The 22,157-nt window shown below is 38.8% G+C and overlaps 1 protein-coding gene across 2 annotated transcripts in view; it reads right to left on the bottom strand.

Annotated features, from left to right (window-relative positions):
- The window catches only part of AMOT (angiomotin), a 54,227-nt gene that overhangs the window by 13,933 nt on the left and 18,137 nt on the right, over nucleotides 1–22,157 (bottom strand). For both annotated transcript variants that reach the window (XM_056125668.1, XM_056125669.1), the window contains 3 exons: nucleotides 20,877–21,021; nucleotides 19,977–20,069; nucleotides 13,919–14,064 (listed from right to left, as the gene is read on the bottom strand). In XM_056125668.1, coding sequence (XP_055981643.1) covers nucleotides 13,919–14,064; nucleotides 19,977–20,069; nucleotides 20,877–21,021 — 384 coding nt within the window. The remainder of the gene's footprint in view (nucleotides 1–13,918; nucleotides 14,065–19,976; nucleotides 20,070–20,876; nucleotides 21,022–22,157) is intronic.

Genomic DNA, 22,157 nt, shown 5'->3' with positions numbered 1-22,157 from the left:
TCCTGAAGTTGATCAAAGTGAAATATAACCTCTTAATATCCATTCTGGAACACTGAAAGATCCCTAACATCTCAAACAAATGAATCAAATCTCAGACTAAATTACTTAAACATGATACTTCCTCTGTGCAAGTCTATGCGCCATATCCAAAAGTAAGTAAACACACAATGGGACTGAGAATTTAAGTTCTTTGTGCCTTATAACTTACAAGTCAAATCTCACCTCTATGACAATGAAACACTGAATAGAATATAAATCACTTTAAAGAACAGATAAGAGGAACAAGAGAGGAGGACCAAAGGGCTGGAATGCTTCTTTGTAAGCAGGAGCCCTGGGTTCAATCCCTGGCAACACATCTTCCCCTGAGCACTGCCAGGGAGCAACTTCTAAGAAGCATGCTGACTGTAGCTCCCAAGCTAAAATACACAATTAAATAAAAATAATGAATCAGGGTTGAAGAGATAGTTCAATAGGCCAGAGCACGAGCTTTGTATATATGTAGCCTGAAAAATAATGTTTGGCTAGATATTAAGGCACTTGTCTGGCATGTGATTTATACAGTCTGGATCCCTGGAACTGCATATGGTCTCCCAAACGCTACCAAGAGTGATACATGAGCAGAGTCAGGAGTAAGTCCTGACTCTAAGGTAGGGCTCAAAAGCTATGGGATAAAATAAAATTTAATAAAAATTAATTTTAAATTTGTATTAAAGAAGAGAGGGCATACATACCTTCAACCTGATAAGGAAAAAACTTTCTTGTTAATAAAAATGCAGAATATGTTTTTTCTAATATTTGCCAGATGCCTCTCTTGCTAATAAAAATCAACTCATGAACTTCTCTAAAGCATAAATCCATCCAAATTAGTCCCATCTATCGCCATCATTTTATGGAAGCTGAAGTTAGAAATACTTTCACCACTGGTATCTAAATATGGAAATATTGTCAGCAGTTTGGTCAAAGGAACATTCAGAAATTTCATTCAACTCTAGTTTTTGTCTGTCTTGGCATCATACCCAGCAGTGCTTGGAGCTACTCTAAGCACGGTGTTTAACAATGGCTCCTAAAAGTGCTCAAGGTGCCATGCAATCCTGAGAATCGAGCATGGGCTTCCCACAAGCACAGTAAGTGTTGTACCACTGAGCTATATCCCTGATCCCTTAAGTTTTCAACAAACTCCTAAGGCCTTGAGCATTCTTGGTTGATAGTGGCAATTCATCTCACTAACATTACCCATGCAAGTTTAGTTAGGCCAACTCAGGAGGACCAAACTGATCTCTCATTGCAGAAATTAGGTAACACCTGATTAGTAATGAGCCCAAATCACTGCTATCTGTAATGCCCAGACAGCAATTGCATCAGTGATGCGCAAGCTCTTTGTTTTGTAAGTGCACCTCCCAAAAGTAAAATTACCAAAACTTCTCTAAGTGGAAAAAAATCTCTTCTTTTTCCATAAGATTTATGGTATGTCTTGCATTGGTGACAGGGGACATGAGACTTAAAAATAAATTTTCTGTATTTTTTACATTTCTTTTCATTTCAAGCGCTACTTCAATCTATCCTACTAAACCAGTTAAGTTTTAAATCTAGATGCTCATTATATATTTTCCTAGGAAATAAAACAAAAAAGAGTCATTCTATTACTCTCCATAGGTACCTATGTTTACCTTTGTTTCCTGGTACTGTGCCTATTTATAACAACATTCACTAGGACAATCAAAACCTTTTAGGCAACTGATGTTTTCTGCCTTCCTGTTTGCTAGGCTTTGAATAACTGGAAAACAAAATCTATCCCCAGTACTTCACCTTTTAAGTTCCATAATCCCCAAGAACTATTTCAAGTCAAATGTACCGATTTGTGAATTATTCCACAAAACTCAGGGGAGCAGGGCAATGTTAATGCAGAGTGTTAACTGTAATTACTGAGGCTTACAGCAGTTGAATATACTTAAAGGCAAGTAAACATAAAAAGGTATGCAGTTTTGGCCTTGATGTAAACTGCTGCAATGTTTGAAAAGTCACATTGAAAAAAATAAGTCATCCAGGACTAGCTGGATTGATCTTTCTTGAGAAAAAAACTCTATGCCTTTACAAAAAAAGGATCCCCAGGAGAAAAAGTGACGGAGTCAACTCTCTGGAAGGAAAAAACTATACAGACCTAGGAAGCTTTCTGAGTTGGTTGGTAATAGAAGCACAGGTGAGATGACTTCCAGAAAACAAATAAGCAAATTTTCATTATGTTTGCCACTAGAATGATTCATCAGAAGGTTCCAAGACCACTGCTGTCATAACTCTCCAACTTCTTTCGAAAGTAGGGAACAACTTGGCTATACATACAAGGATCACCTGATAAACATTTACTCCTTAGGTAAGTATGACAGAAATGGGTAATTCTTGAATACAAGTGAAATTAATGAAGTCAGCTATCTTCTAAGTAGCATACTATAGGTCTTCTAGGTCTCATCTATAATATGCAGACAGTACTGAGCTATTTTTTTTCTTTTTGGGTCACACGCGGCAATGCACAGGGGTTACTCCTGGCTCATGCACTCAGGAATCGCTCCTGGTGGTGCTCGGGGGACCATATAGAATGCTAGGAATTGAACCCGGTCAGCTGCATGCAGGGCAAATGCCCTACCTGCTGGGCTATCACTCCAACGCCCCCAGTACTGAGTTTATATATGTCTATTAGCTCCTCTTCTATGTTGGAATCTATAAATAGTTTCATTTTTACCCACACCTTAATACATCTCCTTTTATCTTCTGTGCTAAGCTTTTCAATTATTAGAATGGTGATTATGACATCATGAAAACTGATTATAATATTATTATAAATATCAGTTGTTCTTTTATTCTGTTTGTTTCCTGAACACATCCAGCTGTGCTTAAGACTTCTCATGGCTCAGAGGCTCAGGGATCACTCCTGGCAGTACTTGGGGGAGCAATACGCAGTGTGGGAGATTAGAGATTAAACCAGGGTGCCCCTCAGTTGTTCTTAAGTGGAGAGGCCATATTGTAAAACTATTAAAGTCATAAGCTCAGGCCAAATCTCTGCTTCTCATTAGTTATGCAACCTTAGGCTAAGTACTTAACTCCTCATCAATTAAGCTTTTCATCAATAGCATGGATATGATGATAATGGATCTACTTCTTTGAAGATTAAATGAGAATAAATGAAGTGCTCAGTAAGGTGTCATGCACAAAAATTACTCAGGGGTTTTTTTTTTCTTTTTGGGTCACACCCAGTGATGCTCAGGGGTTACTCCTGGCTCTGCACTCAGGAATGACTTCTGGCGGTGCCCAAGGGACCATATGGGATGCTGGGAATCGAACCTGGGTCAGCCACGTGCAAGGCAAATGCCCTACCCGCTGTGCTATCACTCCAGCCCCCAGGGTTTTTCTTTATCTTAGACAAAGTTAATGTCAATTAACGTATCTTATAGCCTTCTCCACTTTGAACACTTAACTCTACAAAGGTTATCATAATAACAGTACCTCTAATATTTCTATCATTGGTATTTGGGGGCGGCCTGGAGGCACACACGACAATACTCAGGAGGCTATGCCCTGCTCAGTGTTCGAGGTCACTCACAGCAGTGCTTGGAGGATTATGTGGTGACAGGGATCAAACCTGGATCTCCAGCATATAAAGCAAGGGCTCCATACCATAAAATTATTTTTGTGGCCCAAATTTTCTTGTCAATTTCTACTTGAAATATGAAAAACTCAGCACCTACCCTCCAACTAAGAAGATACATAACACCAGTCCTTAAACAATTCATATAATAAAACTGTAGATTCAGAGAGATAATACAGAGGGCAGGGTGCTTGCCTTGCATGTGGACAACCCAGGTTTTACAATCCTCTGAGCCCCAATATGACTACTGATCCCTGAGCTCCATGCCAGAAGTAAGCCCTGAGCATCACCGGGTATAGCCCCAAAACCAAAATTAAAATAATAAAACTTTATAGATAGCATAATGGTGGAAGGCCACTCACTGAAAATACAATTAGAAGGGCATCATACGGTCTCAAAATTACCTGATGTGCAGAGGGGGGTAAAGTGAATACTTCCACTTTATAAAAAAGAAATATTTTACTTTGGTCACAGAACTATTTAAATAAAGTCCCAGAGTGGAAGGGGTGAGGGTGGGATAGGAAGGAATAAGTGGACTAGAAGTGACATAACACAGGACAGTGTTGGATTATCTTGGGTGAAGGAGCAGTAACTCTTTTCATCATAAATATTAAACCAATTATAGCCAAGTTACCCAAAGTACAATTTAAAATTATTGATAAATTGAAAAAAACACACAAATAAGAAATAAGAGTAATAAGAAGTAATCATTTCCAGGTTGGAGCGATAGCACAGAAGGTACGGCATTTGCCTTGCACGCAGCCGACCTGGGTTCAACTCCCAGCATCCCATATGGTCCCACGAGCACCTCCAGAAGTAATTTCTGAGTGCATGAGCCAGTAGTAACCCCTATGAATCACCATGTGATGCATAAACAAAGTAATCATTTCCCTCCGAGAATCACATGTATATAAAAAAAAATTATTTGACATCAAAAGGAGAAATAAGGGAAAAAAGTTGTAGAGGTAGGCAAACTAGGATTCTCATCCTAGCATCATTCTTAATAGTAACTTGCTTCCTGTACTCACCCTCAGAGGTACCAATTATTAAAAATGAGGGGGAGTTTAAAAAAACTCAGCAAACCATGGTAACTTTGGCACCATCAGCTTTTCACAACTGGCATTTCACCATGGTTAAATAACTTAAAGTTCTTGAAGATCCTATGGTGGTCACTACTCATTGCTTTTGCAGCTGGTGTCCTCTCTCTCTCAGGAAGGTTTTTCCCATTTTTAAGTTCTAAGAAGGTTAAAAACAACATTGGGCTAAGACAGATGGTCTTAAATCATCTCTAATAATCTTTCCAATCCCAACTATTTTATGAATTGTAAGAAAACACTTTTACTACTTTTCTCACTCACCAATAACTAGCAGGGTTAAACAAAATGAGATTATGTGTATTGGCAAGCATTCTTGGAGATAAAAAAATAAAGTAAGTTCTTGCTGCTTTATTTGTGTACGAACATGTATGCATCAGAATATATCATATCTGTACTTTCCTCAGGATCCATTTCTTTTTGTGTTCAGTGTTCAAGAAAATTAACATTCACTTGTAAAGTACTCAAAGCCAAGGAAGTAGTTTGGACTATAGCCCAGTACCCATGAACCCCTAGAAAAAGTCAGGTAAGTCCATTATTTGACCCAAATTCCCATGCCCAGAGAATAGCACAATGAAATTGTATGGTCATGAATTCAAAGCATATGGTCTTGAATTCAAATCCCCAGTGTGTCACCACATGTGCAAAGCTTAATCCTGGCAGCTTCGTTGTTTGGGCCTGGCAGCTTTGTTCTCTGCAATTCCCAGCACTGCAAGCAATTTCTGACTGCACTACAGCCAGGTGTGTGTATGCACCATTAAAAGGGGTGAGTGCCTTGGCAATGACCACAATGAAAACATGTATGAGTGCCATGGCCAGGAAATGTGACTCCCCTGGGAAGCACCCATATATCTGGTGAACAGCACAATCATAATGCGTGTGCCTCAACTGAGAGTGTGTACATGTGTGCCAGAATCACAACTAAAGCAGCATAAACCTTAGTGAGCACCACAGCAGACAATGCAACCTTATGTATGACCCCTGACTGATGAGCACTACAATTTAAAAACCTCTGTGAGCACCACAACCAGATATGTGTGCAATTCCCCAGCACTACCAAAAGAGAATAAGAAAGAATACAAATTAAGATGAATTTTCCTTAGATAATCAGTGATTGAAAGAACATTTCCTTACTAAATGCCAGTTTTCAAAAACATGGCAAAATCCCTTCCCTCATTTAAAGCACATATGTTCTTTTAGTATGGTTCTTTAAATCATCCACAACTTTTGCTTGGACGTTTTAGACACTCCTTTTTCTTTACTCACACTTCCCACACTTTGTGGGACCCTAAAGGTCCCATCTATAATAATTTATTCTTTTTTCTTGTCTACTCCTCTACTTGTCCAGTAGGAGAATTCATGTGTGGATACTTTCATTCAGTCAACAGATATTGAAGCAAATCCTATCTTAGAGGAACAATGATGCAACTGAAAGTAAGAAAAAGTTCCTTCTCCATTGGAGGGTGGTATACCCTAAGTCATTTAAGGGTAGGGCCCTTGTAATTTCGTTCATATCTCTAGTTATGTTTTAGTGTTCATTGTAGGACTAGTAACCGGTCAATACTAATTGTGGAATACAAGAACAAAAATGAACAGAACAGGCATAGCAATAACACAGAAAATATATAAACAAACACATATGCATCAAAATTTACTTTGAAGACAAGAGTTTTAAATTATTCTTATTTCAATATAATTGTTTAAAGGAAATCATAGAATTGGAAGGAAGAACAGCAGAAAGGTAAACTCTGGAAGAAAAGGGTAGATACTCTTGAATTAAATTAATTATATTTTCCACTGTACTTCTGCAGTAATCTGACCACACTCCCAAGCATTTGGCACATCTCAACCCCATTCTGACTAAGGAAAATCTGATCCGTGTAAATGAATACTAAGTTAGAGCATCTCTTCCCTCCTTCCAACAACTGTTGATGTCTTTCCAAAGAAATAAGGAGCGAGTGAGTGTTGGGCCACACCTGGCAGTGCTCGGGGGCTATTCCCAGCTCTGCACTCATGGATCCCTGCCTGTTGTGCTAGGGGCACCATATGCAACGCCAAAGTATAACTGAAGTTGGCTGCATGCAAGCCAAGCACCTTAATCTATATACTATCTCTCTGGTTCTAAAATTAATTTTCCCATCCAGTAACTTTAGTCACTACTTTTAAAATTTTTATTAAACATTCAGTACTGTGATTTACGTATTTATTCATAGTTGATTTTAAAAACTTTTTTAAAACAATGGGTATAAACAAACGTTATTTCTGAGGCTCCCCAAACTATCCATTCCTCTCAGCTGTTTGCAAGGAAATAAATTAACAATTATTAAACTCCATCTACTCACTGATACGTGGATGGAACATTTGGGAAAGAAATCTGGGTTTTCTTTTATGTTTATCATAAATAATAAAATGCAATCTGTATATATGGTAACTTCCTGATCTATCCTAAAAGTGTGTGTAAGACTTAACAAAGTTCTTAGAGGACAGAATAATAAATTTGGAAATATTTATGAAAGGTTAAAAAGTACATTTGGCATGTAGGAAAGGATAGGTCGAACACAAGATTATCCGTGCAATAAAATTGATGGATATATGTCATTATACATGTGTGTAGACCAAGAGAATGCCACTAAAAATAAACCCAAATGTGAACTGTGAGCTCTGAAGTGACTATAATGTGTCAGTATAGACTCATCAATTTTAAGAAATATCCTAGTCTGGTAGAGGGGGAGAGAAGGGCTCAAACTGGAAAAGTTTATGCATTTGTGAGAGTAGAGAAATCTTAATGTACCTTGACCTACATTTTGCTGTGAACCTAAAACTGCCTGAAAAATAAACTTAAATAAATAAGAAAAACACATACAAAAGGCTACGTATTTTGACATAAGACAATTATAACCAGCAGCTGCATTAACCCCAACATAGACACATAATCCATGGCAAAAGGTCTTTGAAATTAAAATTAAGGCATTCAGTTCAGTACCACAAAAGGATATACTTCATTGTGTCTAATTTTCATCTTTCATTCTATTGTCCACAATTCCAAACCCTGACTATGTCAATAATGTCACAATTAAAACATAATTCTTTTGCTTTTCTTTGCACAACTAGTAAATTGCTCAATGACCCTTCAGTGATTTCCATTTGATTCAGTTAAGTCTTACTGTGGAGTCCCTGCTCTAAGGCAAAGTTCCCTCTCAAGTAATTTGGTAACACTACCCTGGTATTAGTAAGTTGCCTCTGACCACTGCCAAGAGGCTGTGGCTCACTGGTGGATACTAAAAACTGAAGAGTATAGGGCCAGAGAGATAGTACAAGAGGTAAAGTACTTGCTTTGCATGCATTTAACCTCAGTTGGAATCTCGGGCACCACCTACGTACGGTACCTCAAGTAATGTCAGAGGTCACTCCTGAGGGCAGAGCCTCTGAGCCCCACTGGGCCTGACCCCAGAACAAAAATAACATTGAAGAGTAGAAAATCAGCTCTAGAAACTTGCTACTAAGGAAACAGAACTCATGATATAAAGATTCAGGAAATACACAAAATAATCTGGAAATTTCAAAAGTCCCAATCATAGGAAAAATAAGAAAACTGAGCTGTTTCTATTTGAAGTAGGAACATAATTATACTCAGCAGAGTAACACTTTACAAAAAACACATTTTAACAAATATGGGAAATGTTATTGTAAATAAAATGCTCTTCAAGTAAACTCAGAAAATTCTCCAAACACAATAGAAAATGATGGCTATGTATTTCATCTAAACTCCTATCAGTAGTGCAAAGACATGAGTCATATCCTGATATCCTTCATCCACATTTAAAATCCATTATAATCACTGTACTCACTTTGCCTATATCAAAAAAATCCCATCTTTGAAGATTACATATTGTGTTAGACACATAAATGTCTAAGCCTAGGTCATCTGCTTCTAATATTATGAAAGGGGTAGACAATTTTTTTGATATTGTATGCGTCAGCAGAAAATCAGACATCTTTCAAAAAGATAAATGAGTAGCAGGGAACCTGACAATAAGAGAAAATATGAGACTTGAGGAACAATGGTAGAACTGAAGCGAATCAATATGAATTTAATTTTGGAGATATGAGTAGAGTGGCAAGAGGATTCTGGAAAATTTATTGCCACCATCACAACAATCACTAAATCATCAGTAGCCGCTGCAGTTCATTAAAGGCTAACATTTAGGCCCCTGTTTTCCTGAATCTCTGTGGCTGTCATTCTAGGCTATAGCCAAAGAATAAGACTCACTGACTCTGCCCCTTCCTGTCTATTCTGCTCAGTATAGAGCCCACCCGCAGCATCTTACCTCTTTGATCTTGCCAGAGACATTTTCCCACCATCCATGAAACAATTACCCAAGCAGTGGCTCAGCTCTGGATCACCATAAGACAGCAGCCAGCCAGAAGCCTGGACAGCCTTGAACCTTGTGAATAGATGTGCCAGACATCTGTCAAAATTCTCCAGTGAGGTCAAATTAGTGGGGGTAGGGGGAGTTTTCTTTGAATGAAAGAATACCATGGTTGCTGTAGAACACAGAGTTCTTTTGACTTGGAGTTTAATGAGCCTCCACTTCAATAGGACCTACGTGTCCTGAAAGATAACGGCAAATATGGAAAGACACCATTTACCTTGGCTGACTGCCTTCTGCATAGGCTGCAGATTGGTAGCAAGATCTAGATCACAGTGATTCACCAAGATAACAACATGTCTGTTTATTACCTAGAGTACTATACCCTACTCAGAAAGATAATTCTCTGGATATTAACAGAGCATGAACCATGAGAGAATCTGTGCTTAACTTCAAAGAAGAATGAAGTTATGACTGACTGCAGAAGAAGAAAGTTCTCCATAAACCTGAGCACCATTTCTGCATAAAACTTACAGTATAAAGTCTTTGACTTAACAGTAGACTTAACAGTATTAGGAAAGTGAACTGGAATTCAGAAAAAAAATCAAGTAATTAGTGGAAAGAAAGATACACGTGTAAGAGGCCTCAGATGACTAAAGTAAAATAATCTCTTCATGAACATCTATCTTGATGCATTGTGAGATAGCTCTTGAGTTACTGTGTAATTATCAAGTCGAGCAAATAAAGAGACACATGGTCAATTCATGAATACCCTTTGGTTTAGAAATAACCACTAGTTTTTGTGAAGGAATTATAGAGAAGACTGATTCCTTGCTAGATTCGTAACACAGCTATCTATTCACCTTAAATACCTTCCAAGTGTTCTATACTTTATTTTTTTTACCAAGAAAGACAAGACATAAATAAGGATCGATCACAACAGAAAAGACCAATTTCAATTTCTGATCCCTATATATATAATATAGGGAAGGAATGTTTTAATTTGAACGTTACATTAGAAGTAGAAAAAGCATTACCCTAAAGCAAATGCAGCTATTACAGGCTAAACTATAATAAAAATAATATCAGTTTATTTTTCCTGAAATATGGTATTAAGCCCCTGTATATGCTGGACCTGATCTGCTTGAGATTCTGCAAGACATTATACAACTTTTGAGATTCTATTTGCTCTCCCCTTTCAAATGTTCTACATCTTTTAGCAACAACCAAGTATTTCCCAAATATTTTACTCCATGAAAAGGTATAAATAGGATCAGGACTAAAATAATTAGTAATAACTTATGAGTTCATTTGAGAACTGACTACAATATACCACTATTCTAAGGCCAGGCACACAGTTCAGTGCTAGAGCTCTTGCTTGCATGTGTAAGACCCTAAGTTAAACCTCTGGCAACACAGGCACCCCCGCCACAAAACCAAGTCAACATTTAGAACTTCTTCAAATTATTGATAGTAGTTTGGAGCAAAGTCCTGGAATTTTTAATAGTTCGGGATATAGTTGGAAATAGTGCATTGTTCTGAACAGATGCCTGGTAAAGTGCTAAAAATCTCTGGAACAAATGTCCTGAAAAGAATCAGAAGTTTGGAGTCAGAAGCTAGAAACTGTTAAGTAAAGGTTACCTGGGTAAAAACACCTATCATTATCCTTGTTATACTTATATATTCCTTTATTATTAATAACCGGTTACCATTTAACCCTTAGAGATTGCACCCAATGCGGTTGCAGTCTTCATCCCAAACTAAAGTGACACACTTCCTGGAGAAATGGTGAGGAGGCTGTATATGTATCTCAATCTCAAAGCAGTCTGAAAAAGCATCCTGTTATCTGTTGGAAAACAAAGGGACTAGTGGATAAGTAATTTTTTAATTTAAATATGCTGAGGCAGACTAGAAAGATAGTACAGGGATTAAGACACTTGCCTTACATCCCAGTGACCTTGATTTGAATCCTTGGTACCAAGAGTGACCCCTGAGCACAGATCCAGGAGTGAGTCTTAAGTACACCTGGGTGTGGTCCAAAAAGAAAAAAGAAAAGAAAAAGGAAAAAGAAAATATGCTGCACTTACTAAATCTGAACATTTGCCCACACTTCTTTTTGGGAGCTGAACCAAAGGATGATTAAGACAGGGAGATAAGCAGCATAAGCAGAGGGATCAAGGGAATGAAGAGTCATGAGGTTCCACTTTGAATCCTGGCTCTATCCAAGAATTACCATGTGACAACCAACAAACTACTTCTCAGCAAGGTCTCCTGCTCTGAAAGACTGCATTCTTTTCCCTCTTCAGCACCCTGTGATTCATGTACAAAAGGAGAAAGAAGAGAACATATAAGTTATCACCAAAGGCTAATGGGAGTTCTAAGATCCTCAGACTGGACACCAGGTAAATACCAGTATTTCTCATTTTCAATAAAATTGTCACTGTCTTCCCATTGTTCATCAATTTGCTCTAACAGGCCCAGTAATGTCTCCATTGTGAGACTTTTTGTTACTGTTTTTGGCATATTGAATACGTCAAGGGTAGCTTGCCAGGCTTTGCCGTGAGGGCGAGATACTCTCGATAGCTTGCCGGGCTCTCCAAAAGGGGCGGAGGAATTGAACTTGGGTCAGCCATGTGCAAGGCAAAGGCCCTACCCACTGTGCTACCTCTCCAGCCCTTCAATAAAACAACTTAGTATTATTTCTGATACTGAGAACCAATAAAGGACAGTAACATGATTTTACAGAGCCCATGTTTTCACAATTAAATCAAGTTGAGGACATCATAGGCTAGATGGCAATTGCCTAGTGGAAAAGTATAAACTCAAAACCCAATTCCAACAAGCATCTTAATATCCCCCCCAGATAATCATGGAGTGGGTTAAGAAAAGATAGATGAGAAGTAACAGGTAGGGATCAAGTGCCTCAAGATCATCAGTGGTGAAGAGGTGTCAAAGAGGATTATACAAGTAAACATGTGGTATACGTATATATGTACACATATAAACTACAGAGACAACTGTACTACAAGCATAAAATCTAAACTGCAGCAACTAAACTTGAAAATGTGCCTGCCGAGAAAAAAGACTGGGGTTGGGCAGATCTGTGGACATTGGTGGGAGAAAGTCGACACTGGTGGTGAGATTGGTATCCCTAAGAATCAACTATGAATAACTATGTAAATCACAATATCTAAATAATTAATACAAAAATCGTAAGATTATCTCTAAGTTAGGAGATTTTAAGGAACTAGAAGCATTCTTTAAAGTAGAGGAAACAGGCAATAACAATAGGGAATATATTGCCTATACAATAGCCAGAATGATGAGTTCATAACTAAATACTATTTTGGCCTCATGCTTATGAAGTTTTCAATTCATTATAATGAAGGGTAATTTTTTCTCTAAAGACAATTCAAATTTAGAATGGATAAGTCAGTGAGTTGCAAGATTTTCTTGCTAACATATTTTAGTATCAGTGTTTGCTGGAATACACCCATCCCCTGAGGTCCAACATATCTAAGAATTAGTAGTATTCCAGTACAATGACAATAGACATCCAAAATTAATCACAGGCCAGCAGCAAAGTTCCTTGTATTTAACATGTGCATAGTTTACTGCTGCAACTAAGAAACAACTACAGCAAAACTAATCAGATACATATCATATGCTTAGAAGTTTGAGGCGCTTGCACACAAATAAGTGACAACTTCACCATTTATCCAAGGAAAGCTCTATTCTTAGACAAATCAGTGACAACTTCACCACATCATGTACCTATATTCCCAAACCTCATCACTAAGCAAGGGGATAGCTCTGACCTGTGATAAATGATAAAACTGTTTCAAGTTCCACACTATTGTAGATTCCCAAAAACCATCTCTGTTCAAAAGACAATCTGCATATTAAACTCATAAAAACAGAGGTACAGTCAACAGATTATTTTTTTTGTTTAATTTAGAAACAGATAAGTAAGAATGAAGGGGCTGAAGCAATAGCACAGCGGGTAGGGCATTTGCCTTGCACATGATCGACGCAGCTTTAATCCCTGGCATCCCACATGTTTCCCTCAGCACCACCAGGACTAATTCCCGAGTGCAGAGCCAGGAGTAACCCCTGAGCATCACCAGTGTGACCTCAAAAAGCAAAAAAAAGAATGAAGAAACAGGGAATATTTTGAATTAATACCCTTGGAGTACTAGACAATATATGGAATCATTTTCTGGCAATTCCAAAATGAAACTTTAAAGTTATGTAAATGTGGTGGGAAATGGGCACCGGTGGAGGGATGGGTATTTTATCATTGTATGGTTGAAACCCAAGCACAAAAATGTGTAAGTCTACAACTGTACCTCATGATGTCTCACTATTAAAAAAATTTTTAATAAAAAAATAAAGTTATGTAAAGGCCAGAAATATTTACATATATATGATCTATGTGTAGATATAGATCATGTATATACTACATATTGCATAGGATATATAGAGATAAAAATTGATACAGATATTTTAATAGATATATATGTTAATGTATGGCAGGGCACTAGGTACATAGGAGAACTAAGGGGAAGAGGTGGTTAGCATTTTATGTGAATGAGTGAAAGGGAATTTTTCCTGGACTCTGGTAGCTAAAACAAAAGGAAGAAACTTTCAGAGAAAGAATAGTCCACTCACATCAACATGGCTGTAAGCAGTATACGGTTCCTTCCTATTGGAGGATTGTGCAGCTGTCAAATCACCAAAACTGAGAGCCCCACGTGCACTTGATTTCCAAGCTCTCCCACCCTCAGTTTCATTTACAACCTAAAGAACTCACTTACCTCTTCCTCCAGTTTCACCACCTTGGCCTGTGCATTGCTCAGGGCCTGGTCTCGAATTTCGATGTGTCGCCTTTGGTCCTCATTGGTCGAACGAGCAGTGGCCAGCTCTGCTTCAAGCTTTTCCTTCTCTCTCTGGCTTTCTTTATCTGTAAGAACACAGATTATTAATGCTGCCATTTTTATGCTGGCCCCAAACCTTACCTGAACAAATGAATGATAATACCCTTTACTAAACACTCCAGTGTTGGAATACACAACTAAGTAAACCAAGAGAGCCAAGGGCTAGATTCAATCCTTGGCTCCTTGGCTCTACCACTTTCTTGTCATTTAAATTTAGAAGTCACAATTGCTGTACAGAAGCCATAAGAAATTAGATGAGAAATATGTTATGAGAATTGTTACACTAAGAACACACACCCTTACCAGAACTGCAGGTAGGCTTGGCCTTCAATTTAACATCTCCAAACAGCCCTGTATGGCAAAAGGGCAATTGCAAGAAAGAGAACAAGCAACAGAGCACATGTCTAGCATATGCAGGGCCCTGAATTCATTCAGTAAGCTCCATTGCACGACTCTTACCTTCAAATCTCTGGTATAGCACTGGTGGCTACCAAGAACTGCCAGTGTGGCTCTGGTACCCACTTCTCCAAGCATCAACCCTGTATCACACATTACTGAATTGTAGTATCCTTATTATTGACCTTCAACCCCCTTCCCTAGCACTATTGGGTAATGAGAGAGAGAGCAAGAGGGAGAGGGAGAGGGAGGAAGGAGAGGTGTCTGCCATAGAGGCAGGCTGGGAGGAGGAGTTGGGGGAACTGGGAGGAAAACTGGCGACACTGGTGTTGCAAAGTTACACTGGTGGAGGGATGGATGTTGGAACACTGTATGACTGAAACCCATGGTGATTCAATTAAAAAAAACTGTTTTACATAGAGTATGTGGTAAAACTGGAACTTATGCCATGCCTCTCTTCCGGGAAGGTAGGGTATAGTAAGAGTACTAGAAAGAGGAGGATGGTCTATCAGGAATACATCAGGATCAGAGCAATAGAGTTAGCCAACTTACTTGCAAAACATCTTTAGAATCACTTTTTCTGATGGTTGATCAGAGTTAAGCATACTCAGAGTTTTAAAATTTAAAATAAATTTTAAGGCAATCTAAGGTGAAGCTGTAACTTAGTGATAAAGCACATGCATCTGATGTGTGAAAACCTAGATTCAAATCTGCACCAGTAATCTGATATGTTTGTATGCTTATATGCACACACATACACACATATAGACACATGGGTGCTAATAGAATCTATCTTGAGTTTAGGAAGAGCTAAGTGGACAAATAGTGGTCTCTTGGATTTTATAAATATCTCAGCTAAGCAGTACTTATATAGTAAGCACTCAAAATACATCTATAGAAAGGCAGAGGAAGAAAACTTAAAAGTATGAGTCTGTTACCAACTTTATAATTTTTAGCAGTGGAGGACTGGTACCAAATGTAAGCATTTTGAGTGAGTTAACACACAGGCTTTATACTGGTACACAGGTCTTATACTGTGTTTTTTTTTGCGCTTTTTGGGTCACACCTGGCGATGCACAGGGGTTACTCCTGGCTTTGCACTCAGGAATCACTCCTGGCAGTGCTCCGGAGACCATATGGGATGCTGGGAATCGAACCCAGGTTGGCTGGGTGCAAGACAAACGCCTGACCCGCTATACAATCGCTCCAGCCCCAGGTTTTATACTGTTAACACAGGTTTTTACACAGGTCTCTATACTATTCTTACCCCAATCTGCCCTCTTATAATGGCTATATTTTGTTTCATTTCTTAGCCACTGAGAAGACTGTGAGTTCAACTAAAGTGATATCACTAAATAAAAATGAGGTAATTCTCATTTTAATGTTCACTTAAGGATTCCATTTCTTGGTCCTAGTTTTAGGTGTCCATATTTATTTGAAGGATTCTTGAAGAAGCCAACCTAATTAGTTCACTTGTTATCCAATTCAAAAGCAAAGGCATACAATAAAAAGCAAATATATAAAGCATCGGGATTATTCATCAAGGAAACAAATTGTAGAATAAATGAAAGAACAGTACAGTGTATAAAGAAACTGATGAATTGTAGAAGGGTACAGTGTATCCAGGTCTTCAAAATAAAAATTTTAGGTGAAAACAGTTCATCATAGGACTCTCTCACTTCTATGAGCTTTACCTCCAGGAAGTCAACCTGGTTCTGAAAGTAAATATCAGGGGGAAATTGCCCCTTGTGTTTCTGACAGGAAGAGGATAAACTATTTTTTAATATGTAAATGCTTACACTGCAATTTGTATTAATCAAACCACACTGAATTTTGAGTCACCAATAGTGCGGTAGCGCACAGCAATGTGAACGTGTTCTAATCTACCAGAGAATTCTGTTCTTTTAAAAGTCTGTGTTCAACACAAACTATCTTAGCAGAACTTAACCTATTGGGGAACAAGTTATCATACTTTATCTGACCTGGAGGAAGGGTAATGCAGAAATCTAGTCCTCTGTATCACAGAAAGGGTTAAGAAAACAAACCCTGAAAAGTACTTGCAATGTTAATAGTACAAGAGCACGGGATCATTAAAAGAGAGAATTACTCATAGACCTACCTATGAGTATTTCACTTCCCCCCACACTTTGCCAACATATTACTAAAGGCCCACCTACAGAAGTTCCTTTAAGTCCAGGGATGTAGCTTAGTGGTAGAGCACTTGCCCTATATACATATGTACCTGATTCTATCACATGTTCTCCTGGGTACCACCAGATGTAATTCTCAAGCAATAAGCCACAAGTAGTTTCTGAGTATCATAAGATGTGGCCCCAAAACAAAGTTAGAAAACAGTGTAATTTCTTGTACCCAGCACATCACGTCTAATTTCCAACTACAAGAAAATAATGGCAAAGCAAGCCAAAGGCCAAAAGCAGTTTGAAATAATACAAAACCAGACCCAAATATGAAAAGGAGATTAGAAATAAAAGATGGAGAATTTGAATTTCTAACAACTTATTAATATAATAAGAGTCCTAATAGAAAAGGTAGACAACATGCAGGCACATGTAGTCAAAGCAGAAACAGAAATTCAAAAAAGAAATAAAAAGAAATGCTAGAGATCCAAGCAGAGTTTTGTCAAATACCATTTAATGTCGGAATATATTTTTTTGATCAAATGTGGTAAAGGAATTATTTAAATAAAAGAAATACTATTAAGGCAGATAAAACACCAAAAGAACTTACTACATACAGAGAATAATGATGTTACTGGTATGATTAAAGAGATAAAATATGGCTTTCATAATATGTTTTTTCTTCGCTAATTAGTAAATTCTGTGTTTCAAATGAGGTTGACTAACCTGATGAATAGAATTAGTAATTTTGTGTTTCTGAATAGAGATTGCATAGTTGTTTAGTAGTTTCTAAATGTAGGAATGTACAGATTGTACCTATGACCACAATAGATGAAATTATGATCCATGCTTTTCCAGGTTCCTCCCCTTTTTACTACCACAGATCTCTCCCCAGAAACTCAAATGAACCATTTTGATTTGTTTTTTAGAGGTAGAATGTTCTTCCTCTAGAGACTCTGATACATAATTTGCAGAAGATATTTTGACAGATTTCCTTCACCCTCCAACTTGACCTATTTTGGAAAGAAATAGTACATTTATTTGTTAAATAGTTGCTGCCTATGAATTGTTCTAAAGTACTTATAACTTAATTCTCAGAGAAATCATACAAAAGCTGTTATTCTTTTTTTTTTCATTTTGCATGCAAGAAAATAAGAGAGTAAGGTGGTTTGAAGATATTACACAAGGTTCACACCTACTAAATAAATCATGGAGAAAATACTTAAGGCCAAGTTGAATTCAACTCTGTGCTGTACCAGACTGCCTTCTCCTATTGTGGGTATGGCTTCTCTAGGTTATCTGGAGTACATTGCCCAGAGAGTCTTCTCTTTTTTTCTGCTTTTTGGGTCACACCTGGCGATGCACAGGGGTTACTCCTGGCTTTGCACTCAGAAATTACTCCTGGCAGTGCTCGGGGGACCATATGGAATGCTGGGAATCAAACCCAGTTTGGCCGTGTGCAAGGCAAATGCCCTACCAGCTGTACTATCACTTCAGCTCCCACCGAGAGTCTTCTCTTAAGGGCTCAAAGGCTCCTGCCACATTCTCAACCATGCAGAGCCTTCCCATTCTCTAAAGACAAAAAATGAAGGAGCCATACTCTTCTCTGTTGACTATGTAGTATACTTTTCCCTTAATATGGTTGAAAAACTGAGCCAGGGATATAGCTCAGGGATAGGGCACTTGTGCAGGATCTCGGTTCGATTTCCAGTATACCAAAACCACAAGGTTTAAAAGAGCCTTTTGGCAGACTTCCAACCTGCTGCTAATATAATTTGATCAACTAAATAACATTTTATAAGCTAATCACAGAAGTTTGATCAACTAAATAACATTTTATAAGCTAATCACAGAAGTTTGATCAACTAAATCACATTGTATAAGCCAACAGCAGATCTCCTAGGAGTTCAGATAGTGTCTGAAATACCATCTCTGCACAGAAAGGAGTAGCACATCCGGGGCAAGAATCCATGCATTCTGTTCTGTTTTGCTTTGCTTTGCTTTGCTTTATCCTGGGAGAATGCCACCTTCTTTTTGCTAGTGAACTAACTTCCCGGGTAACTGTGACACTACAAAAGCAACTTCACAACAATTTATACTAGACACTGATGACACCAGAAAAACTACATTCCTTCTCCTAAGACACAGTGACAAAGAAACAGGAGGCTCAGGGAAACCAGGAAGAAAAAAAGTCACAGTTCTGAAGCCCCAGCACAACAGAGCAACCCAGGAAGGGAGGGGGAATATTCTAAGTGAAGATCAAACAAACTTGTAAAAGCTGACTGGTAACTGCATAGAATGACTTGAAAGGGTCATGAGGAGGCTTAAGTTGGGGCCTAACAAGTCCCCACCAAGTTCTACTCCAGCTGGGAGCCACTCTGTGGGAAGTTGGGGGTAGGGGATACAAACTGAGGGATCTGCAGAAGTAAGACAGTTCCATCTGCTCCCCACCACTATCCACAATTCACTCTCCCTAGGAACCCAATCCACTACATTGTTTTTATTGCTACTTTTACTGTGGCTATTGAAAATAATGAGGCTTTGTCTAGTGGGGTGGAGTTCATTAGGAATTGATAATGAAGAAGAATAATTTATAGTCGCAATTCTGGGAATATTTCAAGATAAAGGCACTGTAGCACTGTCCTCCCATTGCTCGCTGATTTGCACGAGCGGGCACCACTAACGTCTCCATTGTGAGACTCGTTACTGTCTTTGGCATATCGAATACGCCACAGGGAGTTTGCAGGGCGGGATACTCTCAGTGGCTTGCTGGGCTCTCTGAGACGGACAGAGGAATCGAACGCGGGTTGGCTGTGTGCAAGGCAAAGGCCCTACCCAATGTGCTATTGTTCCAGCCCAAGATAAAGGAAGCATGAAATTATGAACACACAGCTCTGTCCTCCCTCAAACTCTCCAAGTCCATAACCAATTGCTAGCTCAGTCTGGAGCTCTAGCTACACTTGCAACCAGGTATAATGATATGATATAATGCAGTGTGTTTAGATAAGAGAGCTCTATGTGCAGGTTATATACTACAAACACTAACATTCAGACCTGCAAGCTAATCTCACCTTCACCAGAGCCAGCACACTAAGCCTTCAACAGTAAATCCCTTCAACCCCGTATCAATAGGATCCTTCTTCAAAGTTGGGATTGCACAGGGGTTCTCTGATTTAATACAGAAAGGGTCATACTTATTCGACTAGATGTTGTCGCAAGGTGCATTCTTGCACTGCACAGTAAAAAACAGAATCTCCCAATTTTTTGCCTGAACAGGAAAAAGAATCCCTAAATGACATGCATTCTACCTTGACTGAATTCTAAAAAACAAAAATGGATTACCTTTCTAGGCAGTATGTGCCCACCCATACATTCATACTTCCTGGTGAAGCTTTCATACTTACTTTTTGCAAATAGCTGAGAGATGGTTTTTCTTGTATCTTCTGACCCCTCATATTCCTTCTCTGCAAGCTGCTTGTTGGCAGATTCTAGACGCTCTGTGGAATTTAGAGACAATCAAGTGGGCCCCAGTGCAAACCAAGCACATGCTGTTTGCCCTCTAAATACAAACCTTAGTTAAAAACAAGTCTATCCCTTCTCATTATACAAATATGGTTGACAACTGATACAGGTTTGAAAAAGTGGATTATAAAACACACTAATCCAAGGCAAAGCAGAAGGTGCTTGCTTTACTGTTTTCACCCCTTCTTGACAAAACCCAAGTGTAAAATTCTAAATTTCAAAGATTCTATCTCTGAATATATAGATTTTATTCACCAGCTTAAAAAGCATCAAAATTATTATAAATTCTTTAAACTCATGCCAAGATCAAACCTGCCAGGAGTCCATGAGAAGCATCTAGTTCAGTTTTTGTATTTAATAGATAACAGCCTAACCCAACGAAAGAAGGTGCTGAAGTCAAATATTTCTCATCATCTGCAGCAAGGTAAGGTAAAAATACAAGGAAGGAGTCCTAGAAACAATGATGGTCATCACTATTTCATACTTGAATGGTCGAAAGGCAGGTCTCTGCAAAAATCTCTAAAGAAAGAAAGATACACAGATTTTGGGGACAGGCAAGGTGCGTCCAGGAGTCCCAGGAAGTATACCAATGGATGAGCACATCAGCACATCCCCACTTTAATTAGGCTAGCTTTGGACCACATCTTTCTGCAGTCACAACTTATGTCCTGCAATTTACTGACCAGACTCACTGGGCTGAGCAAGCCTTTAGGGTCTCACTGTGTGGTCCACTGCCTTCCTCTTCAACATCCCAGCTGATCTTTCATAAACTAGAGGCTTACCTCTCAGATCCCTGTTAAAGTCATGCATCCTCCGTATCTCGCCCTCAAGCTTGTTTCTCATGGCTTTCTCCAGGGCTTCTCTTTTAGAAGATGACTTCACAAGGTTCTCATATGCCTCTGAGACACGCTGGATTTCAGTCTCCACCTGAATCGCAAAAAGGAATGATAGAAGCAAAAGGAGAACACTGTTGAGGAAAATGGTCTGAAAGCATAGCAGACAGATAAGAAAAAGTTTCGAAAGGATTGCTAAATTCAACCTCAGCACTGTAGCACTGTTGTTCCTTTGTTCATAGATTCTCTCAAGAGGGCACCAGTAACATCTCCATTGTGAGACTTGTTACTGTTTTGGGCATATCGAATACGCCATGGGGAGCTTGCCAGGCTCTGCTGTGAGGGCGGGATATTCTTGGTAGCTTGCTGGGCTCTCCGAGACAGTCAGAGGAATCAAATCTGGGTTGGTCGTGTGTGAGGCAAATGCCCTATCCAATGTGCTATTGCTCCAGCCCCAATTTTTTTTAATTCAACCTTAAGCTCAATAATTAACTTATCTAGCCATGGGTCATGAGATTCAAGAATGCCTCCGGTCAAAAAGAAAAGCTTTCCCCCTAGAGAGCTGATAAGAAAAAATGAATTAAGTGCAGTTATACATGGGTTTAGTATCTGAGTAAGAATTTACTGATTTTTTAAAAAATTTTTATTAGTGAAACAACATGAGGTACAATTGTGGACTTACAAGTTTTTGTGCTTGAGTTTCAGTTATACAATGATCGAATACCCATCCCTCCACCAGTGCCCATTCTCCACCACCAATGATCCCAGTATCCCTACCACCCCACCATCCTCCCCATCCCATCCCGCCTCTGTGGCAGGGCATTCCCTCTTGCTCTCTCTTTCCTTTTGGTTGCTGAGGTTTGCAAAAGAGGCACTGAGTGGCAATCATGTTCGGTCTATAGTCTACTTTCAGCATGCATCTACCATCCTGGGAGGAGGATCCTCCCAACACCCTGTACTTTGTGTTCCCTTCTCTATCTGAGATGCTTTTTCCCCTAATGTGCAGCTGGCCTTCAAGCCATGGAGTGAACCTCCTGGCACTTATCTCGACTATTTTTGGATGTTAGTCTACTATTTTGTTACTTTATATTCCCCAGATGAATGCAAACTTTCTATGTCTGTCCCTCTCTTTCTGACTCATTTCACTTAGCCTGATACTTTCCATGTAGTACCACTTGTATGTAAATGTCATGACTTCATATTTTCTAACAGCTGCATAGTACTCCATTG

The sequence above is a fragment of the Sorex fumeus genome, unplaced genomic scaffold (genome assembly GCF_029834395.1).
Source record: "Sorex fumeus unplaced genomic scaffold, SorFum_2.1 ptg000058l, whole genome shotgun sequence".
NCBI classification, from domain to species: Eukaryota; Metazoa; Chordata; class Mammalia; order Eulipotyphla; family Soricidae; genus Sorex; species Sorex fumeus.
Note: the sequence above shows the minus strand (reverse complement) of the source record. Positions and strands in the feature narration are given on the sequence as shown.